At 46.8% G+C, this 20,891-nt stretch overlaps 1 protein-coding gene across 4 annotated transcripts in view; it reads left to right on the top strand.

Moving 5' to 3' along the window:
* The first annotated feature begins 13,689 nt into the window (after positions 1 to 13,689).
* The window catches only part of PPFIA1 (PTPRF interacting protein alpha 1), a 102,062-nt gene continuing 94,860 nt past the window's right edge, over positions 13,690 to 20,891 (top strand). For all 4 annotated transcript variants that reach the window (XM_027856336.1, XM_027856333.1, XM_027856337.1 and 1 more), the window contains exons 1-2: positions 13,690 to 13,746; positions 15,825 to 16,088. In XM_027856336.1, the coding sequence (XP_027712137.1) occupies positions 15,825 to 16,088 (264 nt within the window). In that variant the 5' untranslated portion in view covers positions 13,690 to 13,746. The remainder of the gene's footprint in view (positions 13,747 to 15,824; positions 16,089 to 20,891) is intronic.

The following is a 20,891-nucleotide window of genomic DNA, read 5'->3' as shown; positions in this document are numbered from 1 at the left end:
TCTGGGCAGTCCTAAAAATCCCAGACATGTGGTTACTGTAATTTTATCCCATAGCCTTTGATTCAGGGGAGACAAGAGAGCTTCATCTGTATTTCCTCTCAAACTCTCAAGAACCAGAAATAGGACTTTTACAATTGTACTCATCCCAAAGGAAGAATTTGGACAATAATAACAATAATAATAATAATTATAATAATATTAATAACAGCTTACATTTACATAGGATGTAAAGGTAGGAAGCAATTCAACCTGTAACAAGGGATGTTATTACCCCAATATGCTTGTAATAGATATGAAACCTGAATATAAAAAAAATCAAAACAGAACAGATCAGGTACTTACCATGACTGTGGTTAGGGGAAGGATTGTAACCAAACAAGGGACATAGAAGATCACATAAGATAAAATAGAGAATTTTGAGTACATGAAGTCGAAAAAGTGTTTACATGATTAAGAGCAATGGAGCCAGAAGAAGATGGCTAACAATTGGGGAAAAAATAAAATATTTGCATCCATTATCTGTGATGTCCAAGAGATACAGAGAACATAAATATATAAGACCAAGAGCCATTCCCCACAGGCAAAGAATACAAACAAATTGTTCTCAAAGAATTTTAAACTCTTATCAACCAGATGAAAGATTTTTCTAAATCATTAATCAAAAGAAAAATGTAAATCAAAACAATTTGGAGGTTTCACTTCCTACCTAGAAAATTGGTAAAAGATGGAAATTGTCAATGTTGAATGGCATTGAATGAAGGAAGCAGACCCAGGAAAACAAATACACACAGCGACTGCGACAATGTAAGTGGAAAGCACAACCTCACACCCCGAAAACCCAAACTGAAAGTTGTGTGAGCTCTGTAGAAGAGTAGAGGCAATGTACGTTCTTGGCAAAGGTGAGAGACTGTGGGTGTGGAGTACTGACAATGCTTCCAACTGGCACTGAAGGACTCTGGAATGACAGGGAGGATGAAGCAATCCCTGATTGGCCACTGGTACCGGGGATCTTTCAAAGGAAGTCACCTGTCTGTGACCTCACCCTTCTTCCTAGCTATGGATTATCAGGACTGTTTGGGTCTATCCCTGAAGAGAAGGCTCTAGTCTTAGCCTTCCACCCATCCTAGGAGCATGGTAACCACTACCACATGACCACTAGAGTAGAGGACCCAGCTAATATGGCCTGATCTGGGCCTATGCTGCCTCTTTTGCTCTGTTTCTTTGCCTTATCATAGGTGACTGAATGGAGATCATAAGATGGACGTGTCTTTTTTAGGTGTCAACTTAGTAAAATTGAGAAGATGGAGATCCTGGGTCCATCATCTGGTGAAGACTAGTTGTGGCAAGGGAAGATGGCCACCAACAAGAGAATGAGCCCAAGGCCTGGCCTGGCTCACTAGAAAATGCAGACTTAGCAAGGAAACAGTGAAACGTCAGGTGTTGATTCAGCAGTGCCGCCAAATGTTTGATGTTTTTATGGTTTTAAGACTGAGCCTCAAAGTAAAATTTAACACTAGTTATAAATTCTAAATTGCTAACTGCTAAAATCTTGTCCATACGGGCTAGTGAGGACCTTTTATACCAAGCATTTCTTTTCTGTACAGGAAAAAAAATATCTGTCCCATAGTTGATTAATGAGTTACATTGAGCCTTCTTTTTGGTGGTCAGGGGCCACCAAGACTGAACCTGACCTCTTCGTGGGGCAGAGCAGAGAGGGAGAGGACACAGTGCCCTAGTCCTTTGGGCCCAGCAGTTAATTGTTAGATTAGATTCAGTATTTTCCATTTCTCATGTTCAGTCTACTTCCAGAGTTAAAACTTATTTATTTAAGTAATTGTTTAAATTAAAAATTACTTAAAGCTTAGATTTGGCTCATGTCTTGCTCATACCGCACTACTTTCAGTCTCACTTAAGAATCTCAATACAGGGTCCATGAGACTCAGCGACGGCCCTTCTGATGGGGTACAGCTAAATTCAAAATGCCAGGATGGGGGGAGGACTTGGTTGCCTGAGTGTGGGGTTCAAAGCTAGCATATGGGATGGGGGGAGAACAGAGGTGTAGGAAAAGAGAAATCAGATGGCTGCCAGTGCTTGGGAGGACGGAAACAACCATACATGCCATACATACTACACATTATCGAACGCTCATTAACTCACTATTGAACATTTCTTTACTAGTTTCAAGCGTGAGAGGGCAGGATTCATTGGAGGAATGTGTAAAATCCCGAGAAGCACGAGGCCAGCTGCCCAGTACAGTGGACAGAGAAGTAGAGAGAGTTCCTGGGTTCCAATCCAAGTGTTGCTTCTCAGTGCCTGGTCATCCTTGGCAAAGTCCTCTCTCTGTTTTGCAGCTTCTTTCTCTGTAATATGAGTGGGCTGGACTAAGTGACCTCAAAGATCTCTTCTAGTCCTAAATCTGGGATCCTAAGATGGGCTTTTGAACTATTTCCTCCCTCAAACTTTTCAGCTCTAGCTTGACCATGTTAGGTAGAATGATGCTACTTCTATAATTTCCAATGTGAATGAGAAGCAACAAGTAGATAGGTAGCTCAGGGGTGGGGGTTCAAGGGGCACTGAGGGGCTGTAGACTGCCTTGCCTGCTTGCCACTCCTTTCCCCTCCCCCTCCAACTTGGACTTCTATTCCTGGTGCACATGATTTTCCCTTGAGTTGAGATTATATGTAGAGACCCTGTACTTCCCCTCCTTCTTTTCTCTATGGTAAAAAGGCTTTGCTAAAATTTGTAGCGACTTTAGGTATGCTTGGGAATGCCATACTCCACATAAATAGCTTTCAGGTGTTCAGGTTCAGTTCAATCCTAAAGTGCAGAACAATTGCCCACTATAAATAGGGCTTTCAAGGGCTTGAGTATGGGGGTGGGGGGGATTTTTAGCAGGGAGCACATACCAGAGCCTACCCCCAACCCAGACTGCATGGCTCCTCTCCTTTCTATGAATGAAGTCAGCTGGTGCAGCTCCCCAGAGCACGGCGCAGATGCCTCTCCTCTTCAGGCTCAGCCACTCTGTGCATTTGGATTTCTGCTCATTTCTTAAATGAGGAAAGTTTCATTACACTCATTGAATTCAATTTCATAAACATTTACTACATTCTTATGTTCTAGACAAAGTACTAGACACTGGGGATGATACAAAGAACAGCCCCTTCCCCCACCCCCCAAACCCAACCAGGCTCTGCCCTCAAACAGCTATCTTAGTGATGGCAACATAGGGCAGTGAAAACGGGGACATGTGTGGCCTTAGAAGGTCTGGGTTCAAGTCAAGACTCACCACTGACTTCTTTCTGCATGACCTTGAGTGGATCACTTCACTCCTAGGGCCTTGGCTTCCTCAGCTATCAAATGAGGCAACGGGATTAGAAGACCTCAAGGATCCTTTCCTTCTCTAGGCTGATGATATTAGGTGGATACACTTCTGGCAAATAGTCAACCCTTCCTCCCCCCCCCCCCCCCCCCCCCCCCCCCCCCCCAATGACATCTCTTCAAATGTGTCAAAGAGGGAGCTGGATTTGGAGCCAGGAACTCAACGAGTTCGCATCCTACCTCAGACATTTCCTAGCAATGGTACCCTGGCCAAGTTACCTACTCTCTCTCAGACTCAGTTTCATTTTTTTCTATAAATAGTGATGACAGCCCCTCCCTGACAGCTTTATCGTACCTTATTGTACTGTGCATGGAGTGTTCAGAGTAGATGAACCCCTCTTGTGTGAGGGCTGCTCATCGACCTTTGGTGTCCACCTTCACCCAACTCTCCCCTGTAACTCTTACCTATGGCTCCAAGAAGCCATGGCATGTGCAGTGGCTACACCCTGTCCAGGCAGATGGGCTAAACCAGGTTGAGGGTAACCAACAGGCCTCCAGCCCAACAGTGAGTTAGGGGGGGTGTCTACCCCAAGCATGTGAAGACGTCCCCTAGCCGAATGGTGGAACAATGTGAAGGCAGCTGAAGCAGGCACTGTGGGGTGCTGAGAGAGAGGGAGAGGGAGAGAGAGAGAAAGCCTTTTTAAGGAATCTGTTTTGATTTTGTCTCCCTCAGGGCAGGGACTATTTCTTTCTTGTCTTTTATCCCTAGCTCTTAGCCAGGCCAGGACATAATAGGCTTAATAAATGTTTGTTGAGGAGGATCTCAGAGCAGCTTCTCCCCTCAGCTCTATTTAAGCCTTCTGAGGAGGAAAGTCTTTGGATTATAGTGTGGCTAAGAGTGTCCACTCAAAAAAAAAAAAAAGTCTGCTTCACCCCACAACAAGATTAAAAGCTAACTAACGTCTTAAAAGATAACAGTTCCTTCTGAGGGACACATTGAAAATGTCCAGGAGCTCAGTCACAAATTTATGTTAAAAAACCCCAACCGCTTGCTGGCTGTTAAACATTTACCAGTGCACTGCTGGTTTCATGTGCGTACATAGGACATGCTGGACGCTTGTTCACTATCAGAAAGCTGAGAACAACTCCCCAGGCACCTACTCACTGGGCAGTGGCAGCATGGGGGGAAGTGGGAGAAAGCTGGCCGGGGCTCTTAGTTCCCCACACATCCTCTCTACAGTGGCCATCCTCTCAATGTGGGTGTCAGCTATCTGAGGACCAGCTTGGCTAAGCTTGGAGAGGTTCATTACCAGGTTGGTTACTGGGCAATGAATTTGGGAGCTAACTTCTAGGACTTTAGGAGTCTAGATTTAGAACTAGAGGAACCTTAGACATGGGTGGAAGGTGTACATGTACCAAGGAGGTTATACATCCACACTGTCTCATGAAAGGCACTGAAATATAGAATCTGATGTCTGGACCACCCTTGAGGAGAGGAGGAGAGCCAGTATGAGAGCTGAAGGAAGTGTGTGTGTGTGTGTGTGTGTGTGTGTGTGTGTGTGCGTGCGCGCGCGCAGGGAAAGGGCATACAACTTTCCCCCTCCCCCCAATACTGCCAGGTTGGACACACATTAAGTATTTCTGGTCTAGGGAAATAAGACTTTCAGAATAAAAGCAACTTCCTTGGTCCCTCCTAATGGAGAGGGGTAAACCTTAGCTAGGGGTGGCTAGGTGGTGTTGTGGGTAGAGTGCTGATCCTGACTACAGGAAGACTCATCTTTTTGAGTTCAAATCCATCTTCAGACACTTACTAGCTCTGGGACCCTAGACAAGTCACTTCACCCTGTTTGCCTCAGTTTCCTCAGCTGTAAAATGAACTGGAGAAGGAAATGGCAAACCACTCCAGTATCGCTGTCAAGAAAATTCCAAATGGGATCACAAAGAGTTGGATATGACTGAAACAAGGAATGTAAGTGTTACTTCATGTTGTTTGTCCTTAATTTTTGAAGAGAACCAATGATATTATGGGATGATATCTTGATTCATGCATGAATCGGGTTTAAGTGAGGCAGAGTTGCATGAAGTCATCAGTCTCACTTTCTTTTCCAGTCAGCAAAGTCCAGCGGCAAGACAAAAATCAAGATGACAAGTGATGGCCCAGGATGCATTGGCATCTCTGATGTCTGACCAAGCTCAAAATACTCCACAGTGCCTGCTTCAGCCACCTTCCTGGCCATTGGAACAAATTGTTCTTATCTGCTCACTGGGGAAGTCTTCATATATTTGGGGTAGACACCCCCTTAACTCACCAATGGGCTGGAGGCCTATTGGTTACCCTCAACCCAGTTTAGCCTTTCTGCCAAGATGGTTTCTACCAGGGTGTGGCCACTGGACTTGGAAGTGCTTCTGGGAGCCACAGATGAGAATTGGTGAAGGTGGACACCAAAGGTGCATGAACAGCCCGGAGGAGGGCTCGGCAGCCCTCCCACAGAGGGGCTAAGCACTAAGGATACAAGTATAGAAAAAGGAAAGACAGACTGTGCCAAAGAGGAGCTTGGGGGCACAGGAGATTTACTGGGTCACACACCCAGGCGAGAAAAGAGATGTCCAAGCCAAGCTCCCTGTCTAAACTCTCAGCCTTGGAGTTCATGGCTTCTGATCAGAGGGACGGAGGGGGATGATGGCATGGAGCCCCAAGGCACATGGGATCTGGCAGGATAGAATATGCACGCATATATGCTCAGGTATTAGTGGATGATCCAACCCAGGCCTCAAGGCTCGCTGACGTTGCCATTTGTACATGTTTCCTAGCTCTCCATTAGACTGTGAGTTCCATGAGGGAAGGCAACTGGATCAGAGCTAAACTTTCCCTCTTATCTGGTGACTAGCACAGCTTGCTAATAGGAGGTATTTATCAATGTTTGTGGAAGGAATGAATGATGGCTTATTTCACATCCTTAACAGAAGTATCAAAACAAAAATGTTTCTAACTGTTCATCTGTCTGTATATCTGTGCATTCATTAATCTTGCTGTCTAGGGCAGTTTTGGTGATTTTTTTTCTGTTTATTAAAAAGTTAATAGTAAACATTTATTCATAATGTGCTAAGTGCTGAAATATAAAAAGAGACAAAGGACCGTTCCTGCCCTCTGGGAGCTCCCAATCTAATGGGGAGACGAAGTAAATAAATATATACAAGCACACTATACACAGGATAAACAGTAAATAATCAACCCAGGGAAGACTGTGGAGTCCAGAGCAGTTGGGAGGCGCTTCCTGTAGAAGATAGGATTTTAAGAAATCCAGGGAAGGCCCAGGTGGAGCTTAGCAGGGCGAGCCTTCCAGGCATGGGAGGTAGTCAGAGGAAATGCCTAGATCCAAGAGGTGAAATGTCCTGTTCTGAGAACAGCCAGGAGGCCAGTGTCACTGGATCAGAGTGAACACATTGGGCAACGAAGTATAAGGAGACTGGGAAGGTAGGACGGGGAACAGGTTAGGAAGGGCTTCGAATGCTAAACAGAGCATTTTGTATTTGATCCTGGAGGTGAAAGGGAACCACTAGAGTTTATTGAGTGGGGGTGGGGGACAGGGTTAAACTTGCATTTTAGGAAAATCCCATTTAATGGACTGGAGTGGGGAGAGGCAGGTAGATTCCCCCAGCAGCTGTTGCCATAGTCCAGGTGTGAGGTGGTGGCAGTGTCAGAGGGGAGAAAGGGATACATTTGAGATCTGTTGCAAAGGTGAAATTCACAGGCTTTGGTACCATATTGGAGCTGGGAGGTGAGTAAAGAGTCCAGAATAACTCCTAGGTTGGGAGCTTGGGGGACTGGGAGGATGAGAAGGTAGGAGGGGGAAGGATCTAGGAGAAAAGACACTGAATTTCATTTTGGATGTTAAGCTGTCTGTTGGACATCCAGTTCGAGATGTTAGAAATGTACTAGGAGATGTGAATTTGGAGGTCACCAGAGAGGCCGGGGCAGCAAAGGTCGATTTGAGGATCATCAGTTTAAACGTGGTAATTGAACTGATGAGATCACCAAGTGACATGGTGGAGAGGGGGAAGAGAAGAAGGCCCAGGACAGAAGCGGGAAGTATACCTCTGGTTAGGGGGCATGACATGGAGAAAGATCCAGCAAAGGACACTGAAGAAGGAGTGGTCAGGTGAGTAGGAGGAGAGCGTGGAATCCTAAAAGACTAGAGAGAAGAGAGTATCCAGGAGGACGGGCGAACAAATGAGGTCATATTTGCAACAAAAGCGCTTGGCACGTAGTAGGTTTATTCCCTTTCCCTTTCCCTCATGGAATTAATCAATCAATATACATATATTAAGCATTTCCTATGTACCAGGCACTGTGCTGAGCAAAAAGAGGCAAAAGAAGCCCCTGCCCTCAGGGAGCTCATAATATATTGTGACAGCAAGCAAACATATCCAGGAATAAGTTACATACAGGATAAATTGTTGTTCAGTCTTGTCCAACTCTTTGTGATCCCATTTGAGGTTTTCTTGGCAGAGATACTGGAATGGTTTGCCATTTCCTCCTCCAGTTCATTTTACAGCTGAGGAAACTGAGGCAAACAGGGTGAAGTGACTTGCCCAGGGTCACAGAGCTAGTAAGTATCTGAGGCTGGATCTGAACTCAGGAAGATGAGTCTTCCTGACTCCAAGCCCAGTGCTCTACCCACTGCACCACCTAGCTGTCCCCCAGGATAAAAAATAAATTAGAGAAGGAAGACACTAGAATTAAGAGGCATTGGGACGCCTTCCTGTAGCAGATAGGGTTTTAGCTGGGACTTAAAGGAAGCCAGGAAAGTCGGAGGCGGAGTTGGAGGGAGAGCATTCCAGGCACTGAGGACAGCAAGGGAAAATGCCTGGATCCAAGAGGTGGAGGGTGTTCTTTGTGGGACATTCAGAAGGCACTGGATGGAAGAGAATGTGGCAGGGAGTACTGGAAAGGTAGGAGAGGCAGTTAGGAAGGACTTTGAAGGCCAAACAGGGCATTTTGTATTTGATCCTGGAGGCGACAGGAAACCACTGGAGTTTATTGAGTAAGGAAGAGACTTGGTCAGACCGGCATTTTAGGAAAATCACTTTAGTGGCTGAATTAGAGGAGGGAGGGGCAAGAGACCTGAGGCGGGCAAGACTTCCTCCTCCCCATCGGCTATTGCACTAATCCATAAGAGGTGATGAGGGCCTGTATGAGGGTTGGAGCAACGTCCCAGGAGAGAAGGGAGAGCATTTGAGAGATGTTGCAAAGGTGAAATTGACAGGCCTTGGCACCATCTTGGATAGGGGGCGTGAGAGACGGTGAGGCGTCCAGGATGACTCCCAGGTGTACCTGATGGCCTGGGAGGAAGGTGCAGAGTAGGGGAGGTTAAGGAGGAAGAGGAGGGTGAGGGGGAAGAGGAGGGTAAGGGGGGAGGGGAAGACTTTTGTTTTGGATGCATCACCATAATGCTTATCCCTTTCCCAAAGGGAGGCAAGTGCTTAGTAAAAGTGATAAGACTTAATGAGGCTAGGTGGTTTTAAGCAGTTTCTCCCTCAGGGAGTTTCTCCCTTCCACCTCAGGTTCTGGATTGAGGGTCCCAGGAGAGTTAGCCGGCTGAGATACCTCATCTTCTCATCTCCTTTCCAAAGTGTGAACTCCTTGAGGGCAGGGACTAAATTGCTTTTCAGTCTTGGGTACCCCAGTGTGCAGCTAAAGCCCTCCCACAAGTATTAATGCTCCTTTCGGGTCTTCTAGCTATCAGCCTAAATCTTCTATTTCGGTCAAACTTCTAACGGAACAAATGTCTGTACTGTGCACCCCTTCAACCTCGCTGCCCACTCACTCCTCCGACCACTTGTAGCTTAGTTTCTGACCATACCACTTGACTGAAACTTCCCTCTTTCCTCTTCTCTCCTCCCCTCCCTTCCTCTTCTCTCTGTCTCTGTCTCCCTCCTCCTCCTTTTCTCTTTATCTCTTTTCTCTCCTTTTCCTTATCTCTCAAGGATCTCAACTGCTAAATTCAATGCTCACCCCCCTCCCCACCTCCCCACATCAGCTCCCTTCATCCCTTTTTTTTACTTTCTTGCAGCTTTTGACAGTCATTCACCCCTTCCTGATTCCTGTTCTCCTTTGGCTTAAGTAATATTATTCCGTCTTGACTCTCCTATCTGTCTGACTACAAAATTATCAATCTATAAACATTTATTAATTGCCTGCTACGGGCACTATGCTGAGCCCTAGGGATACAGAAAAAGGCCAAAGATAATCCCTGCCCTCTAGGAGCTCACAATCTAACAGGGGACAACAAGAAACGACATGCTCTTCCTTCTCCTTTGAAGGACCATCACCTGGCTCTATCCCTTTAAACATGGGTATCCCATAAGCCTCTGTCCTGGGATTCCTGTTCTCTCAACATTCTCCTTAAAAGCCCATCAGCTCCCAAAGAGAAAGGACAATGGTTTCATCTCTGCAGGTAGGGAAATTCCAAGTGAAGAAACTTAGTCCACACATTTAGGGTGGCACCTTCTCCACAGCTAATAGTTAGAATTGCCATGAGGCACTGAGAGGTTAAGTGACTAGCCTAGGGTCTCACAGTTAACATCTGTCAGAGGTAGAATTTGAACTTAGGTCTTCCTGACTTGAAGACTGGCTCTCTAGTCGCTTATACGAATCAGCCTCTTCCCTGGGCTCCCAGAGAGTTCTGCTGAAATCTCTATTCAGAGGAATCCCAAATTTATATACCCAGCCCTAAGCTGTCTTAACTCCAGTCTGCCTGATACACATTTACATCTGACGTCTCATCAGCATCTCATTTGTGACACGTTCAAAATAGAACGATTGTATTTCCGAGAAGCCCCTCTCTCCTCCCCTTTCCATCCTTCCAATCACCCAGGGGTGCCACCTTGGAGTCCTCCTTGACTCAACCCACTTCTTCATCCAATCAGTTGTAAAGTCTGGGCAGTCCTCTTTCCTCAACATCTCACCCCATCATTCCCATCACCACTAGACAGTTCAGGCCCGTAGCATCTCTCATTGAGAAGATTACAACCACTTCATGGGTCACCTGCCTTCTAATCTCCACCCTCTCCATCCTCCAAAATAGCACCTAAGCTAATATTCCTGTCACAGATTTGACCAGATCACCAACATCCCCCAATCAAAAATCATCAGTGGCTTCCCGTTGTCTCCAGGATAAACTACAAAATCTTCACCCTGGCATTCACCAACGTGGCCCTGACGCCTTTCGGACATCATCTCATATTGCTATTGTTCACACACTTGTGGTCAGGTCAAACTGAGCCTTGTGCTCAACGTTCCCTCTCCTATGTTCATGCCTATGCAGGGCCAGGAGGCTGTGTCTCCTCATCGACCCCACCCCCCCATCCCCCTTCTGCCATTGTGCTCCCTACTCACCTTGGCCTCTTTGCAGGATCAGCTCAGATGCCTGTTTTTGACCGGAGACCTTTGCTGAGCCCACTCCCCTCCCCTCGGTGCTGTTCAGGAAACTATGTTGTCTTTAGTATTTCATTATTTTGTTACAAAGTTGTCCTCCTAACTCCAAGTGGAGTGTAAACTCCTTAGGGGGAAAGACTTTTTTTTTTTAATTTGTATTCTCAAGTGCCTTGAACTTGGCAGCGTTGTAGGCATTTAATAGTTGTTTATCTCACTAGATTGTGAGCTGCCTGAGGGCAGGGAGCTTTCTTTTTCCTCCTTTGGTATCTCCTTTAGCTTAGAGTGGCAGGCAAACCGAAGGTGTTAAATGAAAGGTGATTGATTGATTGATTGACTAGATTGAACTGCATTAGACTACCCCCAAGCAATACCCAGATTGCTCTGTAGTGGGAAGAGAACTAGTTTGGAAATCCAGAGACCTGGCTTTGCTATTTACTAAATTCATCTATTAACAGACATTTACCAAGCACCTGCTGTGTGCAGGCAGCAAGGTGCTAGCACCTTCCACTGCCAATACAAATAGGATGCTGGGCTCTGCCCTTCAGGATCTTACAGTAACGGGAGAGCAGGAAGTGGAGCTTGGGACCATAGAGTTGTGGGGTAGCAGATCCAACCAAAAGCTCGAGGAGGGTCTCAGAAGCCACCTAATCCAAACTTTTCATTTTAAAAAGGAAGACGCTGAAGCCGGGGGAGGTGGTGACTTACTCCAGATCACAGCAGCATTAAACATGAGGCAGGATCGGAATCAGGACTCTTTCCGTCCATGCCTCCCATATCAGAAGGAAGAGTGAGACAAGTACCAGGAAATAGCCAGACAAAGACAGGGCCTTTGGTGTGACTGACACTGTGTAAATCCTTTCTCCTTTCTGGGCCTCAGTTTTCCTATCTGTAAATCCTATATGTATCCCAGCTCTGTCCATGATACTATGATTTACATAGTGGAATTAGCTAAGGCTTCCCCCCCCCCCCCAGGTGAGGTTTCTCTAGCGGAGTCCCACTATAATCAGACAGGAATGAAAGGCAGTGGGTTGGGGGCTTAACCTAATTTTTAATTCTCCTTAGTGTGGGGGTAGATAGGGTACGTAGTGTGGAGCAGTGCTTATAGCTCAAGGTTTGTCCTGAGTACCATGAGCAAGTCAGCTTCTGATTATTATGAGTCCCTTTAAGTGGTCCTGCATGTTTCCTTTGGAACCATTTACCATAGTTTGCATAATTATCACATTTAGTGTAAATTTGAAAACAGAGGACTTGTTCAAGGGGGTTTACTGTTCACACTAATTGGGGCCTGGCTGCAGGGCCTGTAAGAACCCTCCCAATTCTATGACTTTAGGTGTTTCATCTTTCATTCCCTCTCATCAGGCCAGAAGGGAGTCCTGAGCTACCCTTTGGGAGAGGCAGAAGACAGACTGAGCGTCAGAACTGGGCTGGGACGTGTCTCGAGGGCGTCCAGTCACGGATCAGAAAGCAGAGTGAAAAGCTCTAACATCAACAACCATCCTTGTCCTCCCTCCCTCCTCTGATCTCTCCCTCCTTCCCTCCCTCCACTAGGATCTCTAGCGGAGAGGTCGGAGAGCAGGCTTTGAATTCTGCTACCACTTTGTTCTTCCCCTATAAATCGGAGTTAATGCTGGATTTGCTTTGTTAACCGACCGAAACAGAAAAGTGCACATATGGCACCAGTTCCTTGAGGGCAGGGGCTTTCCAGTAGCCTTTTGATCAAATGGTGAATCTATTCACTGATTCTTTTTCCCTCTCTCTGTTCTCGTTCCTTCCTCTCCTTCCTTTCCTTGTTTCTCCCTTTTGCCTCTTTCCAGAAGCCTTTTCAGGCCCAGCTTCTTCCTGTTTCTCCTTCCTTCCTTTCTTCCTCCTCTTTCCCTCTCCATCTGCCCTGCTGCCTCTGCTTCTCCTCGTCCTCCTCCTTCCTTTCTCCCTGTCTCCTTCCTTCCTTCCCAGTCTCAGTCCTTGCTCTCGGTCTCTCTTCTCTTTCCCTCCTCTCCCTCTTTGCCTGTCTCTTTTTCTTTCTTTTTCTCCTCGGTCTCCACCTTTCTCTCCCCATTTCTCCTCCTTTTTGCCTCTCTCTCATGCCTTCCTCTCCTTGTCTCCCGCTTTGCGTCTCTCTTCCTCCTTTCTTTTTTTCTCTTTCCTTCTCTCTCCCTCTAATTTCCTCCATTTTCCTTTTTCTTATTATCTTAAATCCTTTGTTTTCGTATCTTTTCCTCTCCTGGTCTCCATCTGGCTTTTTACTCCCTCCTCTTCCCCCCTCCCTCAGAGCAGACTGTGAAATTTGCTAGCGCACGCGCACATCGGCAGACGCCCCAGGAACCTCTCCTCTCCTGTGGCACAGCGCGCCGCGGTCGTTCCGCGCAGGCGCATAGTCCGGGTGTCCCAGAGCCTCCCTCTCCCTCTCCTTTCCCAAAGCGAGCGTGAGTCATTTTGCGCAGGCGCAGGCGCACATCCTCTTAGCATCCCCGGGGGTTCAGGCCCAGAGCACACCTGGGTAGTTCCGCGCACGCGCAAATCCCTGGGAGCCTCGGGCTCCTCCCCTTTGGCTCTCCCAGGGAGCCGAGGGGGAGGCGCGCGCGTAGGCGCGCGCACGCAAACCCACGTCCGCACGCAGCCGTGGACGTCCGCGCGCCGACGCAGCGGCGCTGACGCGAGGACGTCGCCGCCGCGGCGGATGACGCGCGGATGACGCGGCTGACGCGCGTCCCGGCCCGGCCCGGCCCGCTCCCGCCGCTCCTCCTCCTCAGCCGCCGCCGCCGCCGCCGCCGCCGCTGCCGCCTCCTTGTCGCCGCTCCTGGGTCAGGCCGCGGCGGGCAGGCGGGCAGGAGGACAGGCGGGCGGGCGGGCCGGCCTGCCTCGGGAGTCGGGGGTCGGGGCAGCGGGCCCGGGCTCCGGCCTGGCCGCCGAGCCTCCTCAGCCCCGTGCGGCCTCGGCTCCCCTCGGGGGCTCCGCCTGGGCGCCGGCGCCGGCTCGGGCCCTGAGCCAAGGTGAGTGACGGGCGGCGGCGGGGAGGGAGCCCCGGGACCCCGGCAGGAAGGGAGCACCCCGTCGTGGCCGGGATGCCAGCTCGGACCTGGTCCCGAGCGGGGTCCGTCCCCCTCCCCGGGAGGCTTCCCTGGGTGCTCCAGATCCTGGGCTCCAGCACAGACCTCTCGCGTTCTTCAGAGGGGGAAACTGAGTCCCAGGGCGGACTAGAAAGCCCCGGGGGCCCACCCGCTGCTGGGATAGCTGGGGAAACTGAGGCTCCCAGCCCCTGGGGCGGGCGGTCAGCCGGAGGCAGCCTGCAAGGCCATCTGTGCCCGCAGGAGGCCCCGGGCCGGCCCGATTCGCCAGTACCCTCGAGAGTGCCTTGGCAAACCACGCAGGGAAACTGAGGCACGGAGGGGTCGAGCCAAGCGGGGATCGGCCCCCGCAATCCCTCCCCTTTGGAGTGCTGCGATCGGCGCTGCAGCCGATCAGTCCGCATTCATTAAGTGCCTGCTGCGTTCCCGGAGACCTGTGCTACGCTGCCTTGACATCGCCGAAGTGTTTGATTTTAAATCGGGCAGCATCGGTAGCTGCCCGATGGTGGGCAAGGCACGTGAGACGGGCAGGGTCCCCGGGGAGGGCTTTGGAGCCATCCCGACTAATTCTGCTCCTGTTCAGGAATCCAGATGATCCTTTTCTGGTCCTTCCGTGCGGTTCCCACTCTTCCTAGCGCCCCAGCCAGGAATAAGGACCTGTCATCGCTGAGCTGGGAGTGGGGATAGTTTTGCTTTTACCTTTCTGCCGTTTCCTGGTACCGATGGGTCAGCTAGAAGTTCATTTTTCTGTATGGTGCCTGGAACGTAGTGGGCGCTTAATAAATGTTCATTGAGTGACTGATAAATGTGGTCCTCTCATCACGTCATATTTATACAGCTGAAGGCTTGCCTCCAGTTAGAGTGGCCATTAAGACTGTTTTAGGGTATTGTGTGAAATGGACAAGGGGGGAAAACCGATCACTTACTATTGTGAACTTTGGAAATTTCTCTTGGACCAAAGCTACCTTCAGGAACTGGATGGTCTAAAACAGGAGTCTGGGAACTTTTAAAATGTATGTTTTGATCACTGTATTTCAGCATAATTGGTTTCCTCTGTAGTTTATTTAACGAATTTAAAAACCTTGTTCTAAGAAGGGCTGCACAGTGTTCGTGGGGTCTGTGGCACAGCAGAGGTCAAGAAGCCCTGGGCTAGAGGAGCCATGATTTCCCGGCTTTCCACAAACCACCCTCAAACCTTGCTTAAAAGTCATATTTTCTCATCCCTTTAATGTATTTGAGAAGTATTCTCATGGAATCTTGCCATTCGTTTTCATTCTGTCCAGGTTTTCACTGGCCGTGTTGGTAGACTATTTCTACGCTAGCAGGTGTCGCAGCTCTTTCCCATGAGTAAGGCTGAGTGGCTACTGGAGCCCAGTGCTCGCCCAGCTATTGAATAATTTAGCTTCCTTTTGTTGTACTCACCAAGCCCAGTGCAAGAACTTGGGGCTCTACCTGTCCTGGCCAGGAGTTGCCCATACATATTCCTGTATTAGCCTTGATTAGCATTTGTGCATTCTATTGATTAATTGTTCCTACTGGCTTCTTGAAAGGTGATGGGGTGCCAGGAATATTTTGTGGGTTGTATTTTTTTTTTTAACCAGGAACTAGGAAAATGAGGTCATAAAAGACCATTTTTAAAAAAAGCAGCAACAAAGAAAAAATGCTGCTTTTTAAGAAGTCACCAGATTTCCTTTAAAAAATTTTTTTATTATTATTATTTTTAATGAAAGGTGATGACCAAGCTTTAGCACATGCCAGAGTCTTTTCTGTGTTCATTCACTTAGAGCTCTTGGCCTTTAGATGTCTGGTACATGTTCTGATTTTTCCAGTTCACATTATGCTTGGGTAGCACTTAGAGACAGCATTACCCTTACGAAGGCCAGAAATAAAGTGTGTTTTTTCATTGTAATTTGTGGTGATATATTGAGTTTGTGCATTGTTCTAAATTGCTTCTGTACTCCAAGATTGCATTTAATGATTATGATCTGAATTTTTATTTCAAGATGATGTGCGAGGTGATGCCAACCATCAGTGAGGCCGAAATTCCCCCAGGAGGAGGTGGGAGCCATGGTTCTGGTTCCCCTTTACAGCCAGATGCTGATTCACATTTTGAACAATTAATGGTCTCCATGTTGGAAGAAAGAGATCGTCTTCTAGACACGCTCAGAGAGACTCAAGAAACGCTTGCCTTGACGCAGGGGAAGTTGCATGAGGTTGGCCACGAAAGAGATTCCTTGCAGAGACAGCTCAATACTGCACTCCCACAGGTACGGGTGTTTTTAACCTAAATGTTTTTTTGCATGATGTGACTTAGAAAATTTCAAATAAAATCTGCATTATGATCGATGAAATGGCCCATAGAGGACCACGTGTAGTGGTGATTTCTTGAGGCTGTGTTCTGCCTCTCAGTGGAAGTGGAACCAAATGAGACACTAAATTTCCATCTGATAATTCCCAGATATATCTAGTCTCTGTATTCCTCCTCCATCATTTATAACAGGGCACCTTTCTCTGTTCATTTGTCCTGCTGGGGAGAGGTAAATGCAGTACCTGCCTGAGAATCTCTCCTGATCTTCCCTGTACCTGGCCTTCTCTGCCTGTGTGAATTGGAGTAATAGCAGCATGGCGGTTGGGCTTGGGCTTTTGTTTTCAGCTGTTATTCAGTCACCAGTGAGCAAAGTCCATCCTTCATTGTTTCACTTTGGAAACTTAATGACCTGAGTTAAAATACATGTGGTCTCTTGGGAGGTGACATGTTCCCTGGAATAACTTGTTCCAGAGTCAGTCCCTTGGCACCCCTGCTTCTTGATTTAATGGGAAGCCCTTCAAAAATGACTAACGGAGAAGGTGGTAGAGGCACTAAGAGTTTGCACCATTGTTGAATATTTTCCTATAACTGCGGGTGGTTAGAGGGATCTGTGGCTTAAGGCGGTTCAGAACTAGAGTAGTTCAATAGGAAGGACCAAAAGCTGTATGTCTCGTCTCGGAGGTGATGTTCCTGTGATGATGGTAATTATGGAATGGCTTAAAAAAATCCCTAATTAATGTAAACTAAAAAGGGGGGTGGGTGGGGAGTAAATATCCAGGTGATTTGGTGCAGGGATAGAGTCAGGAAGACCTGAGTTCAAATCCAGCCTCAGATATTCGATAGCTGTGTGACCCGGGCCAATCAGGGCCTGTCCATTTCACCTTTGTAACATCTCTGGAATACGTCCCCTTCTGTCCTGACAATCCCCCTCCCCCGTCCCCCAGGTCCTCATCACCTGGATTGTTGCACTGGCTGGGTCTGCCTGCACCAAATGTCTTCCCACTCAAGTGCATCCTCCACTCAACCACCAAAGGGGTTTTCCTAAAACACAGGTCCAGCTGTTTCACTCCCCTATTCCATCAACTCCAGTGGCTCCCTATCACCCACAGGTTCAAATCCAAAGTGCTGTTTGCCATCAAGAGCCCTTTGTGACCTAGCCATCTCCTGACTTCCTAGGCTTCTTACACTTTACTCCATGTACTCTTTGATCCAGTGGCGCTGGCCTCCTGGACGTTCCACACACAAGACCCTCCATCTTTCAGCTCTTGGCTCTGGCTCTCATCCCTGGAATTCTCTTCCTCAGTCCTACCTCCTGACCTTCCCAACTTCCTTTAAGTCCCGGGTAAAATCCTACCTATTCCTCGAAGCCTTCTCTAACCCCTCTTAATTCTAGTGTATTCCTCTCCTTATTAGAGTGTGTGCTTCTTGAGGGCAGGGACTGTCTTTTGCCTCTTTATTCCCAACACTTAGCACAGTGCCTGGCACACATATTAGACACTTCAGTTTATTGAATGAATGAAAGAACTTAGCCTCAGTGCCTTAGTTTCCTCAACTAGTGAGGATAACCCTCCACGATTGTTTTGAAGATCAAATGAGATAAAATCTGTAAAATGTGTAGCCCAGTGCTAAATGCTATATAAATGGTAGTAGCAGCAGCAGCAGCAGCAGCAGTAGTAGTGATAGTTGTTGTAGTTGTAGTAATAGTTGTAGGAGTAGGAGTAGTAGTAGTAGTAGTAGCAGCAGCAGCTGTAGTAGTAGTAGTGGTGGTAGTTGTAGTAGTAGTAGTAGTAGTAGTAGTAGTAGTATGAGAATGAGTGTGTGCTGGGAGGATGGGTCAAAGTACGTGGTGCTGAGGGTGGAGAGAAGAGCCTTCCTTTGGAAGAGTGTGTTGGGCAGCAGCCTTGTGGCCGTAGGCAGTGCCGACGTGCCTTAGCTTCACTTCTAGGAACCCGCTTGGATTCAATTGTGGATTTTTTTTTTCCTTGTGAGAAGGTATCTCTGGTTTCCTCATGAAAGATATTCTACTTGACAGAAATTTGCATTTTGTGATCATCTCAGCTGGGACATCTCTTTTCTCTTTCTGGGGATGAAAGACTCTAGGTAGGGTCCGCCTGAGGGAAATTGGACTTAGAGGCCAGAATTGCACAACTTTAAGCTGCTGTTTTTCCTTTGTACGTAATCTGTTATATTTAGGCCAGTGTTTCAGGGCCTTCAGTGGCAATATTGAATAATAACATGACCATCAAGGGGGGTAGGAAATGCTCCATCTGCACCTCAGTGCACAAATGGATTCTAGCCAATGACACATTGGATGTGTTAAGCTGCATGAACATGGGCCCATCACGTCATCTCATGAGCTTTATTTTTCCTTTTCTGTAAAATGAGGGGGTTTGCAATAGAACAAATTTAAAAGTCTCTTTGCCGTTCTATTCTTTGCCTCTGAGATGGACATGTTGGTGTGAGGGGAACAACTTAGGTGGTTCTCCTTGGGATGGGCCATTTTACTCCGGATGTGTTCAGGTAAACGTTCTTTTATGCAATTTGGGTAGTGGTTAACTAGTGAATTATTGCTATCCTTAATGCATTTTGTCACTTCTAATAAACCAAATGTTGGATTTTCCTTTTTAGCAACAGTAATTTTATGTTAGTGCTATATCCTTTATTTAGGATGGATAATGAGCATATTTCAAAATGAGATTTTATGTTTTCTGTTAGAATCTCATTCATATAAAGCTTGAGCATATGTAGTGACTCACATTTCATTATGCTGCCTTGGCAAAGTCTTTGGTGATACTCAGTTATACTCGCTGTTGCTCAAGATAAATGGTTTGCTACATAGCTTGGTTGGTGTAATGCTGCATTGCAGCCAGTCTTAGTGGATAGATTGCTGCTTTTGGAATTAGTGAGACTTGGGTTCAAAGGCAGCCTCTGGCATTAGCTGTGTGATCCTGGGCAGAGCACTTAACTTGGAGCTGATGAAATCAGTCACTTCTGTCTTGGATTTGGGCTTTTTGGAAAAATGGGAATGAACAGGTTCTTGTTCGCAAGGGAGTCATCTTTTTATGTACCTTAAATAACATACTACATGTTACTGGTTCAGGATTGCATCAGTGGAGGTGCCAGTGAAATTATGAATCCAGTACAGGCATGGAAAGATACTGTATGGCCGAGGGCCACAGTGTCAGATCATGAGCTATTAATGTCATCAGGAGCAGCTGGTGGTGTATTGGATACAATGCTTGACTTGGAGTCAGGAAGGGTTGAGTGTGAATTCTGCCCCTCATACTTCTTGGCTGGATGATCCTGGATCAGTCATGTAGATATTTCTTTGCCTTAGTTTCCTCACTTTTAAAATGGAGATAGTGATAACACCAACCTCACAGGATTTTTGTGATGATTAAATGAGATGACATCTGTAAAGTGCTGTAGGGATACATGCTGTCATCATCACCATCCTCACCGTCCTTGTTTAACAGGGTGGTGAGTGAACCAGGGAATGGCTGAGGAGGACACAGGAAGTGATGAGTTTTTAGGTGTGGCATTTGACACTTAGCACCGTGCCTGGCACATGGGAGGTGCTTGATAAATATTTATTGATTGATGGACCCTCTTTTGCATTCTGTACTACACACCCCTGTCCATCGCCCCCATTCTTTCCACTTTTTTTCTCTTTTATTTATTTTTAGTTTTCAACATTCACTTTCAAAAGATTTTGAGTTACAAATTTTCTCCCTATCTCTCCCCTTCCCCCACCCCAAGATGGTGTGCATTCTGAATATTCCCTCCCCTAATCTGCCCTCCCTTCTATCACCTTCCCCCCTTCTCTTATGTCCTTCCTCTTCTATTTTCCTGTAGGGCAGGATAGATTTCTATACCCCATTGCCTATATATCTTATTTCCCACTTGCATGTAAAAACAATTTTCAACATTTGTTCTTAGAACTTTGGGTTCCCATTCTTTCCACTTTGGCACCAGACTCACAGGAAGAAGAGGTACCGTTTTGCCAGGCCAGCAGTATTTTTGCCCTTGAGTGAGCTGGCAGTCAGCTCCTTTTTCCTTCTGGAGCCTGCCCTTTTCTGTTGCTTCTTTTTTCTCATCTTTATTCTCTTCCTCCTTTGCCTAAGAATGTTCTACCTCCTTTCTTTAAGAAACCTTCACTTGTCCCTCTGTTCCCTCTTGTTTTTAAAGTCTTAACATATTTTTTTCCCTCCATTTCAAAGCCAACTCTTAGAAAAAAAATTATTTCCCTGACTTTTCTTCACCCGCTTTGACTTCTGGGACTTCACCACTCGACCAAACTGCCCTTTCTGGCTTACTATTGATCTTGTCATTTTTAAATTGGATGGTGTTTTCTTCATTGATCTCTCTGTGGTTTGTGCCACTGTCAACCACTTTTTCCTCCTTGATGTTTTTCCTCTCTTCCCCTTCCTGGGCATTGCTGCTTCTCCTGTCTTTGTCTCTTTTGTTGGGCCATTGCTGCTAATGTCCCATGAGTCTTGGGTAGTTTCTTTTCTCCTCTTTTCCTCTACCGGGTTTTTTTCCCCTTTTGCTCTTTCTTAAATCATTCAGCAAACGTTCATCATGTGCCTTAAATGTGTTAGGCACTGTGCCCGGTATGAGGGCTACACAGAGAAAAGTGAGACAATCTCTGTCAGCTCTCAAAGAGCAGTCTTTTAAAACATTTTAAAAAGCTTTTTTTTTTTTTTTTGCTACCTTTTCTTTTTATATCAGTTTAATTTCTGAATATATTTTTCTTTATCTC

The sequence above is a fragment of the Vombatus ursinus genome, unplaced genomic scaffold (genome assembly GCF_900497805.2).
Source record: "Vombatus ursinus unplaced genomic scaffold, bare-nosed wombat genome assembly UNPS02011369.1, whole genome shotgun sequence".
In the NCBI taxonomy this organism is placed as follows: Eukaryota; Metazoa; Chordata; class Mammalia; order Diprotodontia; family Vombatidae; genus Vombatus; species Vombatus ursinus.
The sequence above is the reverse complement of the archived record's forward strand: the minus strand, read 5'-3'. Positions and strand labels throughout refer to the sequence as shown.